This window comes from Mandrillus leucophaeus, unplaced genomic scaffold (assembly GCF_000951045.1).
Source record: "Mandrillus leucophaeus isolate KB7577 unplaced genomic scaffold, Mleu.le_1.0 Scaffold267, whole genome shotgun sequence".
NCBI lineage: Eukaryota > Metazoa > Chordata > Mammalia > Primates > Cercopithecidae > Mandrillus > Mandrillus leucophaeus.
In genome coordinates this window covers 1,972,310-1,987,808 of record NW_012102776.1, presented here as the reverse complement: position 1 = coordinate 1,987,808, position 15,499 = coordinate 1,972,310, and the positions used below count along the sequence as shown (strand labels likewise).

General features: G+C 38.5%; 1 protein-coding gene across 2 annotated transcripts; it reads left to right on the top strand.

The window, feature by feature from the left end:
- Positions 1 to 755: 755 nt before the first annotated feature.
- MMP8 (matrix metallopeptidase 8) lies at positions 756 to 13,129 on the top strand. 2 transcript variants are annotated; one of them, XM_011984400.1, is made up of 10 exons: positions 756 to 956; positions 3,059 to 3,303; positions 3,964 to 4,112; positions 4,200 to 4,325; positions 7,079 to 7,240; positions 9,262 to 9,379; positions 10,247 to 10,380; positions 10,928 to 11,081; positions 11,755 to 11,858; positions 12,153 to 13,129. In XM_011984400.1, the coding sequence occupies exons 1-10, from the start codon at positions 855 to 857 to the stop codon at positions 12,260 to 12,262; spliced, it is 1,404 nt and encodes a 467-aa protein (XP_011839790.1). In that variant the 5' UTR covers positions 756 to 854; the 3' UTR covers positions 12,263 to 13,129. The 2 variants fall into 2 exon arrangements, with proteins under 2 accessions (XP_011839790.1, XP_011839791.1); XM_011984401.1 differs by lacking the exon at positions 756 to 956 and adding an exon at positions 2,708 to 2,740.
- Positions 13,130 to 15,499: the final 2,370 nt, after the last annotated feature.

The window sequence follows — 15,499 nt, the reverse complement described above, 5'->3', positions numbered from 1 at the left end:
GGGGTTGAATCCTGGCCCCTCCACAACCTAAGCATGTGACTTAAACAGGTCATCTAAATGTGTCTGGATTTGATTTCATCTGTAAAATGGAGATAGTAAGAGCATCTCCCTCCCAAGGCTATGTGAAGATGGATTGGGGTAATACATGGAAGACAATACAAATGTCTGGAGGATCATACATTTTTAGCAAATGTTCATTATTGTCATCATCAATATTGTTCTCATTATATTTTCCATGGAAAGTCTAGCTTACAGACTAGGGATTTTCTAATACATTGATGCCAAACCACATCCTCCAGAAGCAGCTTAAGGCCCCCATACAAAGCCTGCTTTGTAATAACATAGTCAGTCACTTATTCTCTCCACATACAGTGAGGGAGGATAAGTACAGAGATTCTCTAATTGGGCTCCTTGGTCCCAACATATCTACCACAAGCCTCAAAATATTCCCCTGCACAAGTTAATTCAACCTCAACATCTTACATGGCCAGAAAATGTATCCACATAACCTCAGGATTAGTCCCCTGTTCCTTTTCCTCGACCAATTTTGTAAAAGGAAATAACTAAAACACCCAAAAGCAAAGAGGAGAAAGTTGGAGTTTTGAAAGACTGTTGAAAGACTCCCCCATTTTGGGGTACTAAATCACATCATAAAATTTCAAAACTGTCAGAGTGTAATTAACCTATGTTGCTTCATATTCCTGATACAGCAATTGTTTAAGACATGGCTTTAAAGAGGACTGCAAGAGAGCTGTGACACATGACGCTGTGAACGTCAAGGTGCTCGCCAGGGAAGGGCCCTACCCAGAGGGGCAGAAAGAAAGCCAGGAGGGGTAGAATTTGAAGATAATATCATGTTCTCCTTGAAGATGCTTCCATTTCTGCTCTTACTCCATGTGCAGATTTCCAAGGCCTTTCCTGTATCTTCTAAAGAGGAAAATACAAAAATTGTTCAGGTAAATGAACTATCAGTTAGGTGATGGTTAATTTGCTGATTATTAGGAAATAGGGTGGGTTGTTTTCTCTTGTTAATTAAAACAGCCTGAAAGAAATTATTTGGGTGATTAGTTTGAGGTTGAACACCTCCTTTTAGTGATTTGGAGGGTTCCAAGCTGGTAAGGACTAGGCCTTTTAAAAGCTGGACATGAAAACAAGCTGAATTCTTTAAAGACTGGGAAAATACTGCTGTAGAGTTACCTCTAGCTGGGAAACTTTTGTAGAAGAAATGGTTTTATTTATAAAATGATGTTATTTTCTTTCTCATTTACCTAAAGTTTTTCCTTCCAGGATATCTGCAATCAAGTTACTATATGTCTGGTGCTTCCACACAGGCATTTTCTTTGCTGTCAAAAATTCCAGATATAGAAAATAATGTGAGGATGGTAGATTATAATGAACTAGAAATCAGTACATAGTATAATCATATTTCCCAGCACCAGATTGCGAACTGTTGATAAACTCTTGGAAGCATTATAAAAATAGAACCAATAGTTTTTTCCATTGTTTCACCATCTGAAAGTGAAGCCGAATTTTTAAGAAACACAAAGGAATTCTGCCACAAATCTCTCATGCACAGTTTTCTTAGCATTACAGTTTGGGGAAAACATTATTATTATTATTATTATTAACAGGTTATCTCTTACAATGGTAATTGTAACCCCCGGGTTGATGTAAAGTTCATTGAGTGCTTATTCCATGCAAGGCAACTGCTACGCATTTCACAAATATCTCATTTAATCCTCACAAGAACCTTATTGGAGCATTATTATTTTCATTTCAGAGACAAAAATATCTTAAATCAGATAAATAATGTGTCCAAGTGCTCACAGTTAATTCATGGCAGAGTTGAGATTTGAACCCAAGCCTGTCTGATTCCAAAGTGTGTGATCTAGTCAGTGTCACCTACTGCTGTGGTCAACGTGTATCCCTTGAATTTATGTGTTAAAGACTGAGTAGCCCGTGTGACAGTGGGTCCTTTAAGAAGTATTTAGGTCATTAAGAAAGATTAATGACACTCTGGTGGGACTGGGTTAATTCTTGCTGGAGTGGGTTCTGGCTCTTGCAGAACTAGATTAGTTATTAATAGAATGGGTATCATAAGGAGGGGCTGCCCTTTGTGTTTTGCCCCTTTTCACACATGCTTGCTCCCCTTTCATTTCTCTGCCATGTTATGACACAGCACAAGGCCATCTCAGAAGCCAACCAGATGCAGCCACCTGATCTTGGACTTCCCAGACTCCAGAACTGTGAGAGAAAATAAGCCCCTTTTATGTATAAGTTACCCAGCTTCACATATTCTGTTATAGCAACAGAAAATGGACTAAGACCCTGACAAGGCGCTAGGTATTCACAGGCAGCATGAGGTCTAGTTAGGTTACAGTTCACTATGTATGAAGAAACTTTTAAGCCAAACTTAAAATAGATAATTTTTAGGCTAAACTTTTTAGATTTTGACTAAACTTAATTTAACACCTCCAAAGAGTTACTTTGGTGAATAAAATGCTAATATCAATGATATTGCTGTTCCCCAAAAAGATATTTGGAATTATTTTGAAATTATCAGTTCTTATTTGAGAGGCAACATGGTGAGTTAAAATCTGAATCATCACTTGGAAAATTCCTTAATTCTCTGTACTTCCGTTTGTTCACAAAAATAATTAAGCCTTTTCTACAGTAATGAAGAGGATAAAAAAGAGGGACTGCATTGATGCAACAAATACCTCAAGAGAAGTCAATTAATGTTAGTTCTAAGTTTTTTATAAAAACAAGAAGACAGTCTCCTGACTGTAGAGTAGCACTTTACCTGTGTGATGTGATCCTCATCCCTGATGAGGCACTTTTTTTAAATGCATAACCGTTAACTGGAGCACTGAGTGGAGAAACTGTTCTTTCTAAAAAGCATTGTTCTCTCAAAGCCAACCTACGAATTAGTTTGTGTTATTGTTCGGGTGGCTCTCAGGTTATCAGACCTCTGTAGTAACTTAGAAAGGGTTGCAAAATGACCAGAGAACTGGAAGTACTTTCACAGCAAGACCTTTATGTGCTTGTCTTTGTCCAGGACTACCTGGAAAAGTTCTACCAATTACCAAGCAACCAGTATCAGTCTATGAGGAAGAATGGCACTAGTATGATTGTTGAAAAGCTTAAAGAAATGCAACGATTTTTTGGGTTGAATGTGACGGGGAAGCCAAATGAGGAAACTCTGGACATGATGAAAAAGCCTCGCTGTGGAGTGCCTGACAGTGGTGATTTTATGTTAACCCCAGGAAACCCCAAGTGGGAACGCACTAATTTGACCTACAGGTGATATTTCTAGGGTTTCAGGATACGCTCATTCATCCAGTATGGACTGGGCTTTTATATGACAGACACTGTTCTTGGGATACACTAGGAACAGTAGATAAATATCCCTGCCTTTGTAGAGTATGAATAATGAATGAATATGGGAATGAAAATGTTGAGATACCATGGATTCTTTCCACTCCAAAGCTTCCCGTTTTAGTCTTCCTTCTCCAACAAACTAAAGAGGACTACGGCAATGTTAGACTATCTCTCTAAGCACTTACTTTGGGACCCAACAAAGGCTTAATCATTGCTAGAGAGAGTCAAGTCCCTCCTTTCATACATCTTAATAATAATAATAATATCTAATATTGTGGAATATTACTATTTGACAAGTAATGAACTAAATGCTTTATATGTATTTAATCCCCACAGCAGCCCTATGAGAGGGATACTATATTAGTATCCTCATTTTATGAATAAGAAACTGAGGTTTAAAGACATGTATTAACTTGTTCAGAACCCACATCTGTCCTCCACCCTGAGACCTGCACTCCCTCCTTATCCTCTCCAGTGATAGCACACCATGATGCAACTCACTTCAAAACAGAACAACTCATCCATTGATGGACTACTGTTCTAAATAAAATTTAACTCTTCATACATCCTCTCATTTTGAAGGATTCTAAACTATACACCGCAGCTGTCAGAGACTGATGTAGAAGGAGCTATTAAGAAAGCCTTTGAAGTCTGGAGCAAGGCGTCACCTCTCACCTTCACCAGGATCTCACAGGGACAGGCAGATATCAACATTGGTTTTTTCCAAAGAGGTAGGTGCAAAGCAGTCACGCTCAGTTTTGCTTTCTTTGGCTAACCTGAAACTTGGCAAGGATCTAATACAAATGTTCTGATTTCAGATCACGGTGACAATTCTCCATTTGATGGACCCAATGGAATCCTTGCTCATGCCTTTCAGCCAGGCCAAGGTATTGGAGGAGATGCTCATTTTGATGCCGAAGAAACATGGACCAAAGACTCCACAAGTAAGTTAATCAAGATTATGTCCACACATAGCTTCTGAATTAACCTTTTACAGATTAGAATACACACACACACACACACATATGCAATAAAGGTAATATAATATTTCAAACTCACAAAAAGTGATCATTTGAAATTGTTGCTACCTCACTATACTAATTCAATTTGGCTTTAGAAAAAAAAAGAAAGAAAGAAAAAGACATGCTGAATCTAATTACTGACCTTACTTCTTAGGGCAGAGATCAGAAAACTACAGACTATGGCCAAATCCTGCCTGGCCCCTGTCTGTATAAATAAAATTTTATTGAAACAGGGCCACATTTATTTGTTTATATATCATCCATGGCTGCTTTCACTCTACAATGGCAAGCTGAGTAATTGCGACATAGATCATTTGGCTCACAAAGCCTAAATTATTTACTATCTGGTTCTTTACAGATCCTGCTTTAGGATGTATCTTTATTTTAATATTCCCAAATTTAGTGATGTTTGAAAAGAGCCTATTTTTCCATTTTTTGGAAATTCATTTAGAAATCAGTCTATTCAGAAAAGAGCAGCCACCTTCCCTCTCATCTAGTTAGTTCATCTTCTTGGAGCTTTTTTTCAGTGGTAGGCTTCTGTGCAGCAAGTCACTCGTTTCAGGAGAAGGCTCCTATTAAGAAGGACTGGGCTGCATGAAGGGAAGAAATGAGGCTGAGTACAGGTATATCTAGACCATGTGATACTTCCCAAAACATGGCATAACAATATGCCAGAGAGCACTTTCAGAAAATAATCAGAAAGGCACCTTTTACCTTTGCTTGGCACCTGTTCCTCTTGCCATTTTCTCAACATGGGTATGTTATGAGGGTCTATTCTACCTAAGTCCACATATTAGGAGCTGTGTGTAGCCAAAGATAGGTAATAACCCTCAGCTCCTCTACATTCCTGTTGCCCTCCTCACTAGTTCAGATGTTCATTACCTCTTACCTGAACGAATGATCTAGATTCCTAACTGGACTCTCCATCTCCAGTCTGTGCTCCCTCTAATTTTTCCTACCATTGCAACAGGGTTTGTTTTTGGAAAGCCCATCTTGGATCACATCACTCTCATGCTTGAAAGTTTCAATGTTTACATATTCTGCACCAAATAAGGTCCAAATACCTCCCCTTGGTATTGAAGGCTCTTGGTGATTGTTCATCCTTCTCTTTCTTGGTTTGTCTTCTTATTTCACATATACCATTCACATTGGGCTAACACCCACATTGTACATTCACTGTTTCTAGGTCACACCCTATGCTTTTCATTTTCCTCACATTTGCTTGAATTGCTTCCTCTCCCTGAAATACTCTTCCCATGCCCCAAGCACCATCTTTTAAAATCTCTCTCATCTTAACATGCTATATATGTCAAAGGCCACCTTCTATCTTGCCTTGTGCTGGAAATGAGAACTTCCTCTGCAGAATTCTGACAGCTTTTGTATCTCCTTCTCTGTCATCACTCATTGTGTGCTTTTAAGTTGTTTGCACACATCTCTCCTCTTCTAGACTACGTACTCCCTGTAGAGCAGAGAATCACAACAAATTGCCCACAGTTCCTTTTACGATATTCCAGGCATTCAAAGATATTTTTCTGAAATGCACTCATGAATGCGTAATTTAAAAAGGATGTGATAAGAAACAATTCTTAGAGCATGGGTAGAATTTTAGCAGGCTAATTATCAACAAGAAGTTGAACATTGTAGTAAGAGCATGGATCTTGCCATCATACCTTGGTTTGACCCCAATCTGTCACTTACTAGTTGCAGGATGAAGTACAAGCTATTCAAAATCTATGGGCATCAGTCACTTTACTATAAAAATATTGCTAATAAAACTTCAGAAAAATGTTATGAGGATTACATAACTTTAGATTGCCTAGTATGTGGTAGGTACTCTACAATTATGCTTTTTGAAAAAAGTAGGCATGTACAAAAACGCATCAGTGTGTTTGTGAGGCAGCAAATAGACTGGCTGGACTGAAGGATTCATGTCAAAAGGCAAGCACTCAAATATCTGCTGGAGACAAGTGGAGGAGGTCTTGAATGCCAGACAAAAGAGGTTGGGCTTTATTTCATAAGAAGCGGGATCCTGGGAAGGTTTTAAGTTCCCAGTTGTGAACAGCACTATGCTTATGGAAGTTAAAACATGCAGAAAGAGAGCAATAAGTGGTAGGATTTGTCTCTCTTCAGTAGAGAATTCCTACAGCATCTTAGAAAGCTCAGAAACAGAGAAGAGCTGGTGCTAACGGGTGGGTGATGAGGGAGCCAACATGAGCCAGCCCTCTATCTGAGGCTGCTCCACTGATGGGCTGGCTTCTCTTCTAACTACTTGCTCACAGGGACTCTACTCATGAGACTGAGGGTCTGGGACACTGTAAATGGTGAATGTGGGAACGCAAGAGAAGAAGGGTTCCTAAAGTCATGATGACTCTGCCATCACTTCTCCAAATCTCAGATGCACATTTGTAAAATATGAGAATTGGAATAAATGCAACTTTTCTGGGTTCTAAGAGTTTATAAGAAGTCCGTACTCACCTAGTTCCCAACTGTGACTACTATTTTGATTCTTCTCAATGTCCACTTTCTCAGGTATCTGAAAGAAAGATGAAAAAGACAGCCATGGGAAGGGCTATTTCCCTGAGCAGTTTTGGCTTGGAGGTTGCATTCATTGAGATCATGTTTCTGCCACCCTGGGATCCACACTGAGCTGTTTACCACCCATATTTGAATTTCAGATTACAACTTGTTTCTTGTTGCTGCTCATGAATTTGGCCATTCTTTGGGGCTCGCTCACTCCTCTGACCCTGGTGCCTTGATGTATCCCAATTATGCTTTCAGGGAAACCAGCAACTACTCACTCCCACAAGATGACATCAATGGCATTCAGGCCATCTATGGTAAGGTCTTCTAAAGAGAGTTGTAGTACATGGTGGGACCTGGGAATAGGCGAACGCTCCCAGGATCTGAATATCTCTTCCTTTGCACTACTGCAGTTTCCATAAAACTGAACTCTGAAATTCCCCAGTAATACAGCATTAACAAAGAAGATGTGAGGGGCTGAGCCTCTATTGCTGCCCTAAAAGAAAAAAAGTTTAAGAAGAAATGAACTACAGTTCTTCCCAGTTATTGTCTTTGGATGGTGGGAATTTTTTTTCTTCTTTTTTAGGCTTCCCAAATTACCAATTTTAATTTTTTTTTTTTTTTTTTTTTGACGGAGTCTTACTCTGTTGCCTAGGCTGGAGTGCAGTGGCGTGATCTTGGCTCACTGCAACTTCTGTCTCCCAAGTTCAAGCAATTCTCCTGCCTCAGCCTCTCGAGTAGCCGGGATTTTAGATGCCTGCCACCACATTTGGCTAATTTTTATATTTTTAGTAGAGAAGGGATTTCACCACATTGACCAGGCTGGTCTTGAACTCCTGACCTCTAGTGACCTGCACACCTCAGCCTCCCAAAATGCTGGGATTACAGGCAGGAGTCATTGCACCTGGCCCCAATTTTAAATATTCTAAAAAGACATGACTATTCTTTTTCCTACAGCAATCCTGCTCCTAGATGTATCTGTCAAAGAAATTCTCATATAGATCCATAAGGGAACATGTACAAATCATGCCAAAGATGTTCACTGAAGTCTTGTTTGTGGTGGTGGAAGTTGGAAGGCATCTGGGGGTCTATTAGGAGAAGACTATACAGATAAACTGTGGTAGTTGCACACCATGAAGTGATATGCGGCAGTCAGAAGCTTAGTACTAGATGCACATGTGGCAACAATACAGATGGGTCTTTAAAACTTCATACTTTGTGAAAAAGAAACAGAATGAGATATATTGCACATTGTACTAATTAAATTACACAATATATAAGTCTATGTAAATTTAAAATGTGTATAAACAAAGCAAGGCATTTTCAAGAAGAAGAAGAGGAATGATAGTAGAGTAGAGAGAGAAAAAAAGAAACTTTTTAAAGGCATTACTGATACATTTCAAGGATAAGTATAGGGGCCTTTTGCCATATTGCCTGGATAAGACCATTACATCTCTCTTCACGCTTGCCCTTCTGTTCCCTAGTTGGTTGTGAATAAAAACAAGAAACCAATAAGGGATTTACTGCTCTCTAAAAAAGTGTGGAATGGAATGGAATGGAATGGAATGGAATGCAATGCAATGCAATGCAATGCAATAGTGGATTGGAGTGAAATATAATTGAATGGAGTGGAATGGAGTGGAGTGGAATTGGGGAAAGCCCTTTTCCCTCTCTGGTGGGACAGCACTATAAAATCAAGCAAGCATGCCAGGGTGCCACAACCAGGGAACTTTTTTGTGATCGTAGATATTTCAGAAATGTTGAGCCTACCCTAACTGCCTCTATTCCCCAACTTCCTCCTGCCCACCCCAACAACACCCCCTTATTTTGTTCACCGGTGTTTTTATCTTAACTATTATAATAGCCTTTCATTCCACAGTGAGAAAACACATGAAAATTCAAGTACTTATAGAAAAACTATTGCTAAAATTTGACTTAGATGCATGCTATAGGGTAAAAGACTAATATCATTCTTTCCTGAAAGTGGATTTCTGTGAGGAGAGAGGCAATAGATACTGAGTAACTGAAAAAGCAGAAACAGGAACTGAGAGGTCAGAGAAGAATTAGTTAGAATTAAAAGGGAAGAAAGGGGCATAGAATTCAAATTTCTTTACTTCACAGTTTGTCCTGGAACTCACCCTGAAAACCATCATTACTCTTATTAAAGAAACAAAAACTTTAAAAGGATGAAATATACAGTTACTTTAATACTTTATGGGATAGTCTTGTAGCACTTACCCTCACATGAAGACCCTTCACCTTTCTGAGAAGTCTCTGATGTACCCAAGAGACACACTGGACTTATGCTCATAAAAAAGACCTTTTTTTTTTTTTTCAGGACCTTCAAGCAACCCTATCCAACCTACTGGACCAAGCACACCCAAATCCTGCGACCCCAGATTGACATTTGATGCTATCACCACACTCCGTGGAGAAATACTTTTCTTTAAAGACGAGTATAAAATTGAAATATTTCTTCCTTTGATTCCTCTTACTGATACACCTTAAAACTGGATTCAAATTAGGTCACACGTTAGTCACGTTTTCCTTGAATTCTACACTTCTGCTTCTCATTGGAATTTTTTATAGGTTCTGGGGCACCACTAGGATTATCATAGACCCTAAGTTTAACTTCATCATCTTCATCTTTTAAAGACTATTTGTACCATTTTTATGTCTATACTGAATTTATGCAATCGAGTATTTTCTGGGTAACTCAAAACATCCAGGAAAAAAAGCAAAACATGAAAACATTCACAAACATTCAGATGCCTTTGGTGATATAAACAGACATGGGCTACAGCTGCTTGGGAACCCCAGAGCTGAAACACTAAAGCACCATTCAGTTCCATCCAAAATCAGTCAAGTAAATGGAACCTGCACTTAGCTAGCTGTGCAGCAAATCATCTAACTGAGCAAAATTTTTATTTGTACATTGGCTATTTCGTGAGTGTGCAATCACAGGCTGAGTGCACGTGCTGTTGCTTTTATCAATATATTCTCAGCATTTAGTGGGAGCAATAAGGAAAGATACTGCAAAGTAAGATTTTTCAATGTCCAAGGCAGGACAATGCCAAATTTAATCAAATAAGAGCACTCCCATAACCTCCTCTGAAAGCTGTGAAGTACTCTCCAGATGGACAATATCACCATAAAGCTTAGCCATATGCTGGTCACTGTGCTAGGAACTTTGCATTGGTTAGTTTTGTTATATTCTCCCAGCAATCCTGCAAGGACCATTACTAGCCTAAAAGTCACAGGAACTGCCTACTTAGACTGTTATGTGTAAGTGTGTGCATGTGTGTTTCCTTATGTCCCGTTAGGTACTTCTGGAGAAGGCATCCTCAGCTACAAAGAGTCGAAATGAATTTTATTTCTCTATTCTGGCCATCCCTTCCAACTGGCATACAGGCTGCTTATGAGGATTTTGACAGGGACCTCATTTTTCTATTCAAAGGTAACTTCCTAAAGTTTTCATCTTATGTTAGTTCTGCCTGAAGGGAGGGGGCAGGACTTCTTTGTGATCCCTTCCAGGTTCATGGTGAGCTAATGACAGCATTAAGCTGGGCAGGCTTTTGCCAGAAGACTAGGGTTGGGCCCCATCGGGACCACTAACTACTGTGTGAACCTGAGTGGGTTACTTGCTTTTCAGCCTTGGTTTTCTCACCAACAAAATCAGACCACACTAGACTGTCGTTCGCATTCTTCCATCCTCATCCCAGATATCCTTCTCTAAGACTCCTCAAGGCTTTAATTTGGTTTCTGTATAAAAGTCACACAAATTGTGGGGCCTTGAATGTCTTGCTCAGAAGTTTTAATTTTTTATAGGCGCTGGGGAACCGTTAAGCTTTTCACAGCCCCCCCGAACTTAACTTTATCATCTTCATCTTTTAAAGACTATTTGTTCCATTTTCATGTCTATGTGCAAGACCAAGAAGTGGTATATATATTATTTTGCAAAAATGGAAACGTCTTATTTAACATTTAACCTGAATCATTGACAGGCAACCAATACTGGGCTGTGAGTGGCTATGACATTCAGCAAGGTTATCCCAGGGATATATCAAACTATGGCTTCCCCAGCAGTGTCCAAGCAATTGACGCAGCTGTTTTCTACAGAAGTAAAACATACTTCTTTGTAAATGACCAATTCTGGAGGTAATGTAAACTATTTTTTCAGTTATAGGTTGAAATCTGTGTTTCTCTACACTGCTTACAAACTTTCAAGCATTTGAAAGTTTAAAACAATCTAGGTAATCTCTAGTAGGTTTTACCAAGAATATATTGTTTTTACAGGATGATTGATGTTACCATGGCTTTTGAAATTTTTCATTTTTATAAAATTAAAATCTCTATGCAATAGTACTGAGGATTCTGCATCATGAAACAGAAATCCTTAACAAAGCACTAGCGTGAGATACAAAGAAAGATTTAGGCTAATTCTCACTTATGAGTTCAATTCAGACATATGCAAGCAAATGTTGTCCAGATAGCCTGCAGAATTTGGTTCCCAAGTTGAACCTATTATGTACATTTATATACATACACATGCAGAGGGAGTTATACTATATACCAATTAAGTAAAAGCCTTGAAAATATAACAGTGTGTCAGCCATCAAGCCTGTTTTCGAATTAATGATACCCATATGTTTTATAAATGTGTACCCTTAGGTAGGGAAATTAACCATTCTTAATACTAGTAAACAAGGCATTGTGAGAACTGAATGAAAAAATATGTGTGAGGAGACTTTGTAAATTATACACAATTAAAAAAATATTTTTGTTATATTCTATATTGGTGTTAAATCTGGTGACATTTTGTTTTTACCAGATATGATAACCAAAGACAATTCATGGAACCAGGTTATCCCAAAAGCATATCAGGTACCTTTCCAGGAATAGAGAATAAAGTTGATGCAGTTTTCCAGCAAGAACGTAAGTAGGAAAAAAACCCTAATAAATGTGTTGTTTGTTTGTTTATTATAGAGGAGGCATGGTCTTACTATGCTGACCAGGCTAGTATCAAACTCCTGGCCTCAAGCAATCCTCCCACCTCAGCCTCCCAGAGTTCTGGGATTACAGGCATTAGCCACTGCACCCGGTGTTTAAATTTTTTAAATAGCATGTTTGCATTGGAATGTTATGTTGGAATAGGGCAAGGTTTTCTAACTGAAGACATCTGAGATATTCTGTAAGCTAATTCAATAAATTATCTCTCTTTTTTTATAGACTTCTTTCTTTTCTTCAGTGGACCAAGATATTATGCATTTGATCTTATTGCTGAGAGAGTTACCAGAGTTGCAAGAGCCAATAAATGGCTTAACTGTAGATATAGCTGAAGTGAAATCAAATGTGGCTGTATCCATTTTCAGAATGTGGAAGGGAAGTTCAGCATGCATTTTCATTACATTGTGTCCCACTTATACTTTTCTCAATATTAAGTCATTGTTTCCCATCACTGTATCCATTCCGCCTGTCCTCAGTGAAAATATGTTTGGAATATTCCACTGTTTGCAGAGGCTTATTCAGTTCTTACACATTCCATCTTAAATCAGTGAATCCATCAAAGAGAAGGAAAGTAAGCCTTTTTGTCACCTCAATATTTACTATTTCAATACTTACATATCTGACTTCTAGAATTTATTGTTATATTACTTGCCTATCTGACTTCATACATCCTTCAGTCTCTTTAAATGTCCTATGTATATCTTCTACAAGCAATTTAGAACTAGATTTTGGTTAGAAATAAGAGTTATAAACAATCTAGCAATACCTTTTGCCTTTACAGAAAATGTGGTGCTGTTTTCTACCCTTGGAAAGAAATGTGGATGATATATTTCGTGGGTTGAATTGTGTCCCCCATAAAAGATATGTTGAAGTTCTAACCCCAGGTACCTATAAATGTGAGCTTACCAGGGTCTTTGCAGATGTAATTAGTTAAGGTAAGGTGAGGTCACACTGAATTAGGGTGGGCCCTAAATCCTTTATGACTGTTGTTCTTATAAGAAGAAGAGAGACATAGCCACCTAGGGGAGGAGGCCATGTGAAGACAGAGGCAGAGATTCGAGTGACGCATCTGCAAGCCAAGGGATTCCAAGGACTGTAAGCCACCAGTAGAAACTTGGAAGAGGCAAGGAAGGATTCCCTTCAAGCGTGACCTTCAAGCGTGACCTGCTAACACCTGCAGAATTCAGACTTCTAGCCTCCAAAACTGTGAGGGAATAAATTTCCTTTGTTTTAAGCCACCAAATTTGCAGTACTTTGTTACAGCAACCCTAGACATGAGGTACTAAACACAGTACATCTCCCTTACAAAAATGAATCAACATAGAATGCAGAAGTGGAACCCTTGCTAAGAACTATTGGGCATCTTCCCAGAACAGCAGCCAAAAGAGAACCACCACTTCCTCTCCTGCCTCCTCCTTGCTCTCTCCTAGAGTTCAAACCCAAATGGGCCAGTTGGATCTGATGTTCCTCAGTTCTTTGCTTGTATTTCCTGGGGTACTCAGGAGGGCACACACTATAGATAACTGGGGTTTGCTGCATAAAATTCAATGTCTCATTAAGTTGCATTAAACTGAGCTTAGATGTGTAAGTTTGCTAACTGATGGGTTTTTTTGTTAAGAACTATAGGATTTATGGGACCATGTCTAGCTAGGCCAGATGTCAAAATCATTATAATGTTATATTTGCTGTTATTAGAATATAATATAGCTTATTATACAATAAATATGTGGACTATAAAATGTATTTCTCACTAGTACCTCCTATTTTTTTTCTCTGTTGAAGTTTTTAAATCCCACAGATAACTAATTTGGCAACTTTATTCTTGTTCAAAAATTAAAATAATCTATTACATAAGTTCATATTAAAGATTTTTATTTCAAATGACTGATTTGTGATTTGCTTTTAATTTCTTAAAATATTACCACATAATTCATCTAAAGTATAAAAAGGAATAGCAAATTTTAGATATATTTGCAGATATATAATTCCTGTGTCAGAATTATTATAATACTGATAATAAATTTTAGATACTGCTTCAGAGTGTGTGAAATATTTTATAAATATTTGAGGTCCTCAAAAATTTCCTCAAGTGTGTTAACACATTATTCTCAACTTATTTTACAAAATAAGAAAACTGAAACAAGTATATACTCTCATTTCATTCATTGATTTATTCAGCAAGAATTAACTACCTACTATGAGTTATGTTTCAGGGACTGTGCTAAGAAAAATGAGAGAGATGTATAAGCAATTCATCATATCAATGTAACAAGTGCAAAAGGACCTATAAGAATTGAATATTCCATTTTTAATAGTAGAATCAATTTCAGACTATGATGTTTCCTAAAACTTTCTATAATGTCAGTTATGAAAGTTTTAGGAAAATGCAGGCATGAAAATGAGTGTCTTATCTTCTCAGAACACCTGCTAGTTGCACTAGGTATGATGGATTCTTGGCTCAAACCTCATCTATACATCTTTGAGATGAGAACTGATCTCATACTATTTTTTAACCACATTTGACAGAATCATAGACAGTGAACTGTAATATGAAGTGTAATAAAGAATTCAAAGAGTTATTCCTTTTAAAAAAATTATCTTGTTGACAACATGTAGTATTTTCCAGCTGTTACACTGATATTTTGAATGAGCACAAGAGATATAAAGACCTAAGCTTAGAATGTATTCATTTATTTTTTGTTTATTTATTAATTTTTGAGACAGGGTCTTGTTTTGTCACCCAGGCTGGTGTACAGTGGTGCAATCACAGCTCACTGCAGCCTCAAACCCCTGGCCTCAAGCAATGCCCCAACCTTAGCCTTTCAAGTAGCTGGGACTGCAGGCACACACCACCACACTCAGTTATTTTCTTTTGTAAAGATAGGGTCCCATTGCATTTCCCAGGCTTGTCTCAAACTCCTGGGCTCAAGTGATCCTCCTGCCTTAGTAGAGACGGGGTTTCACCATGTTGACTAGGCTGGTCTCGAACTCCTGACCTCAGGTGATCCACCTCCCTCAGCTTCCTAAAGTACTGGGATTACAGGCTTGAGCCACCATGCCACCCTGCCTAAGCTAGAATTTAAACAATGAGGTGCCTATTTATCTTAGGCTGAGTTTCTTCAAAAGCAAAGCCTAAGTGAAGACATTGGTGCAATTATTTTTTTCAGGACACAGTCCCAGGAAGCAAGAGTGAGGTAGCAAGCAGAGTGAGGCAAGGAAGGAGGAAAAATCAATACAATCATGTGTTATCAAGGTTTCCACTATGGGCAATTGAAGCTTGTTGGGGTCCGCGTGTTTCCTAAACAAAAGAATGAACACACAAGACAACACAGGACAAGACAAACATGGCAGCAGCCCCAAACGACATGCTCTGCTTTATTTTATGCAGTCGTTTGTGGAATGTTGCCAAGTCACAAGACACATTGTTGTTTTTCTGACTGTTTCCTGACTTTCTGGATTTTCAAGATGTTTACACATAAACCAGCCCCCAGGGTCTGCTGTTTGCAGCTGGCTCCTTTGTCCTCCCTGTTTGCAGGGAAGGTACACCCTGTTTTGTTTGCAAGAGCAGG